This window comes from Athene cunicularia, assembly GCF_003259725.1.
Source record: "Athene cunicularia isolate RWA chromosome 13 unlocalized genomic scaffold, athCun1 chr13_part1, whole genome shotgun sequence".
NCBI lineage: Eukaryota > Metazoa > Chordata > Aves > Strigiformes > Strigidae > Athene > Athene cunicularia.
In genome coordinates, this window is record NW_020799117.1 from 19,942,778 (window position 1) to 19,947,346 (window position 4,569).

Below are 4,569 nucleotides of genomic sequence, written 5' to 3' on the forward strand. Positions count from 1 at the left end.
TTCTGGCTGCCGCGGCAGCCCGCCGCTGTCTGCCAGCGACAGCACCCGCCTGTCCCGACCCCGGAAAAAATCTCTCCGAAGCGGTTTCAGCGGATAAAGGTGCAGGGAGAACCTCAGGGAAACGCCGGCAGCCGCAACGAGGAGCAGACAGGAGTGCCGCTCAGGGAAGCCGGCGCTGGCAAGCTGCTGCCCGCCCCAGGGCAAATAACCTCGCCCGCATGTAAGCCAACCCCGATTTCCCCTGGCACCCTCCTTTCCGAAGCTCTCGGCGATTTTTAGAGCAATGAGCCGTGGCGATGGGAGGGCAGAGGGGTGGAAGTGGGTCTCAGCAAGACCAGGAGCCGTCCCGCACTGGCATGGAGGGGAGGGGGGGGGGAAGGGGAAGGGATGCAGCCACCCACACCGTGATCACAGCACCGAGGAGATGGTGGAAAAGGAGTCCCGAGAGACCCTGAAGCCTGATGCCCTTCCCCAGACCGACTGTCTCTCCCTCCTGCATGAAAAAGGGATGGATAGGCACTTCAAAATCTCCAGCCATGGCAGTCCCACGATGTCCTTCTCCAGCTCCACCACATTATTCCCTCCTTTGGAAGGCTTCACCCAAATCTCCTTTGCTACTGCAAATAAGGCTTGCTCCTTGCCATCCTTCACCCACCTGACAGTTTTCTACCCAGATCTTGAGAAACACGGGTGACCCTTGAAATCCCTCCCACCCCATCTCTACTGGACTAAGTACGTATATAAATATTAATTTGTAGGAGTTACCCCACCACACTCTGTATTGCCATGAGACAACCTGCAACTCCTCCAGGCTTTCAACTACGCAATGATGAGAGCTCCTGTCCCTCTCTGCAAGTGACCAAGAGTCAACTCTCAGGAGCCCAGGAGCTTCCTCCATCACCATGACTTCAGGAGGTCACTGCATTGTAAGCGTCACCCATCTGTCTGCTGTTCTGGCAGGGAGACAGGCCCTAAGATGGACCAACTATGACAAGAAAAGGCCAGCAAGACTTTCTGCTCCTGCCATGCATTGCTAGGGATGCAGGAGAGGAGAGGTCTTCTGACGCTGGACCAACAAGCTGCAACATCATGCAAGGCCCTGCTGATCAAGCCCTTAAAGGCAGTTTATTCCTTGCCCTAGTTTCTTCAAAGCGGGGACCTCAAGGTCTGGGTTTCTGCAGAGCCCTGAGGGCATGCAGTCATGGTGAGCTTATTCCCATTCTCCTTGTGCTCACGCACACATGCTGTCCTGCACAATAAATTGCTCTTTCTCCTCCCAGGCATTCCTGCCCACCCAATGCATTGCTGCACCCTACCCCCCACTTCCAGTCTTCAACCATGCCTAGCAAAATGAGCCCAGGTTGCTCAGCCCTCCCCACTTTAAGGGAAGATTCGCATTTTCCCACAGTATCTGGTGTCAAAGCCTTTCCACAACCTGGGGGGCACAGGATGGTGCAGCACCCCACCTGGCCAATCCTGGCCTCCATGGAGTGAACTAGAATGAGAAGAGGGCTCTACTACCATGAAGCTGCTCCCACCTCACTTTGCATCTGGATTATCCCAGTCAACAGCGTTTCTCTTCCTGATGTTTTCCCAAGGGCCCTCAATCTCCATTTTGCCTCCACCACCACAGTCTCAATATCCCTCCAGGCTGCTCAGTCCTTTTCCCACTGCAACACCCCATTAGCACTTTAATGGCCAGACCATGAGCCTTGTCCCACACAACACCTCACAGGTGACTCAGAAAAGACACCACAGCTCCTCTCTGCCCTGAGACCATCCAGCATGGCAGTCATGAATACACACAGCTGAGGTCTCCCTTCCAAACAGGCTGGTCATGTCCATCCTGGCCAGCCCCACATGGGGCTAAGCCAGCGAACGTGGCTGTGGGCTGGATACTCATGGCATGTCCAGAGGCTGGGCACTGTATCCTCTGTCCCCTCCTGACCCCATCCCAGCTCCTGTCCTCATCCTGTGTGACACCAACAGCCAAGGCAGCACAAGCTGAGACACAACAGCGATCCAGTCACAGCCATGGGACAGGCAGCTGCCTGCTTGTTGCCTGCTCACTGCACTCACTGCTGCCATCCTTCTGCCCTTCCTCCCCAGGTCACCCACTCAGGGCTCCCCAGAGGGTGCAGGCATGAATCCTGGGGGTCTTTGGAGGCTTTGGTGCCTCTTGTGACATTGCCTGGAAGCCCTTAAATTTTAAGCCAAGAGGTGGCCAGGGAGGGAGAGGACAGAGCAGCTAAGGAGAGGGTGGAGGGACAGCACTGTCCCCCATTACCCTGTCCCATGGCTAGTTCTGGTCCCAGCATATTGCCACGTTACCTCTCGTCCGCTCTCTTTCCGCGCCTCCTCCACAGCCATTACGACAGACGTCACCCTGTGAACAATGTGAACGCGCCCGCTCAGGGGATCGTCTGCCCCAGCCCTGCTGGTTGTCCACGTGGCAGCTAAACAGGCCAGATTGCCCAGCTCTGGTAATCCCATGGGCAGGTTCCTCCTGGGGTCTCCACTACGATGTTCAGCCTGAAAATTGCCATCATCTCTGCAAAAATGCTACATCCCATTGTGTCAAACATCTCCCTGAATCTTAAGCCCTTATTTAAGTTTTTCAAACATCCACAGCAAGCTAATGGCCTTTAAACCACAGCATGGTTTTTGTCTCTGAAAACAAAGAGCATCTAAAAATATCCCTCCCCAACATTTTCTTTGTACTGGTCCAAGACCTGTGAAGATCCCCGGAGCAGTGACTATCTTCCAGAGAGCAAGTTCAGCTGGCAAAACAATCCTCACTGGAGGCAAGGACGTGTTTCTCCCCTTGTCGCCCCTTTCCCCCAGCCAGGCAGCTCGTCTGTGTCACTCAGGCGGCTCGGTGGCCCTGGCTGGACGCTATCTGGTGGCAGCACCTTGCAGAGCGGCAACTGGGCTATCGTCATGCTATGTGAGCAGCCCCACGGAGACGTCAGCATGTTCCACGCATTTATTGCTACACCCTTGTTGTTCAGCATATTTAAAGCCTACTTATTTAAGATGGTGGGTGCTGGACTTAGTGCTCACTGTGCCAAGGATTGCAGCTCTGAGCATCCCCAACCACAGATGTGCCCTGTGGAGTCACAGCCAGAGGGTCCCAGAATCTCCCAGAGCATCTTTGTTCCATGCTCAGGAGTGGCCTAAAGGGAAACACTCACAAGGAGTGGCATGGAGGAAGCAGCATCCCCACAGTAAGTGGTAGAGCCAGCCAGAAGCACCATTTAATAATTTAACAATCCCATGATTTAATGGACCTTTGACACTAGTTTTCTCACCTGCTTGCAGCCAGCACAAAATCCGACACCATCCTGCCGTTGCCTTGCCACTCCGCCAGCCCCATTCTGTGCAACCAGGGCCATGCATGCGTGAAGCTCCCCTTGCTGCGTGCCGAGGGGTTTCCCTCCCGCACGTTTCTTACCCAGCACCAAAATCCTGTCGCTGATAAACCGGGGAACATCCCAATCTGCTGTGGTGTCCATCCTTAGCCAGCTGTTGGTATGCCCCTTGGGGCTCCTAGCCTTTTGTCTGCTCCTCTCCGAGACCCCATTTGACTGCAGGTGGTTCAGGCAGTCTGCCTCCAGCGAAGCACCTTTCGCCCCCAACCTCCTGCCTGCAGGAAACGATCAGGAAGAGACCAGCCGGACCAAGTCCTTGCCAAGTGTCGATTTTGGCTAATTTGTTTTCTGAGCCTTTGGGCAAGACTACCTGCTCCTTTCATCCTTTCTTCGTTTCAGCCCACAGGGAACAGATTTTTACCACCAGCGTCACTCATGGCCAAGCCCTGTCCCTCGCCAGCGCTGGGTAAGGTTCAGAGTTTTTTCCCCCGTTCTGCATGACTGCTTTTTTGTACACAGAGTTTTTCCGCCCAGCTTTTGTCCTCCACCTGCCTGGTGGTGCCTCCCTGTCCCCATTCCCTGCCAACCCCAGTGGCTTATATTCGAAGGCTGCCGGTGGTCAGGAGGACATGTTCCCTGGCACAGTGGGACCTGAGAGGGCTGCTCGGCTAGGTGACAGCCAGCTGTCCCTCACAGTGCAGGGCACTGCTCCCGGGAAGGGGACGAGTCCCACCAAGGTGTGGGTGCCCTTGGTGGGTGAGCTGGGGCAGCTAGGGGTGACTGAGAGGCAAACGGAGGTGAACTGGTGAGCAGCTGGGGGTGACTAGGGAGCATCTGTAGAGTTACAGGACAGGATCCAGTGAGCAGCTGGGGCGTAGATGTAAGGTTATTGGAGACACTTCAGTGGGCAACTGGGAGTAGCTGGGAATAAATGGAGTCAGCTTGGGGGGGTGACTGTGGGTAGCTGGGGGTGATTGGGAGGCACGTGGGGGTAACTGGTGAGCAGCTGGGTGTGCCTGGGGGCAGGTGTAGGGCTACAGGTCGAGTCCAGTGGGCGACTGGGATAGCTGGGAGTAACTGGGGGCAGCTGGGTGTGACTGGAGTGGGCGCTAGGACCACGGGGGCATCGCAGCGACGATCGCCCCGCCCACAGATCCGCCCCCGGACCCGCCCCCGGTGTCAGTCGCAGGCAGCGCTG

The 4,569-nt window shown here is 56.0% G+C and overlaps 1 protein-coding gene across 2 annotated transcripts in view; it reads right to left on the bottom strand.

Annotated features, from left to right (window-relative positions):
• Positions 1-3,335, bottom strand: part of RELL2 (RELT like 2) — a 13,713-nt gene extending 10,378 nt beyond the window's left edge. The window contains exon 1 of one of the 2 annotated variants that reach the window (XM_026858377.1): positions 3,312-3,335. Coding sequence is in view for 1 of the 2 variants with exons in the window: in XM_026858372.1 (XP_026714173.1) it covers positions 2,332-2,370 (39 nt within the window). In the remaining variant the exon portion in view is untranslated. Of the gene's footprint in view, positions 1-2,331; positions 2,391-3,311 lie in introns of those variants that run through there. The other variant, XM_026858372.1, reaches the window with a different exon arrangement.
• Positions 3,336-4,569: the final 1,234 nt, after the last annotated feature.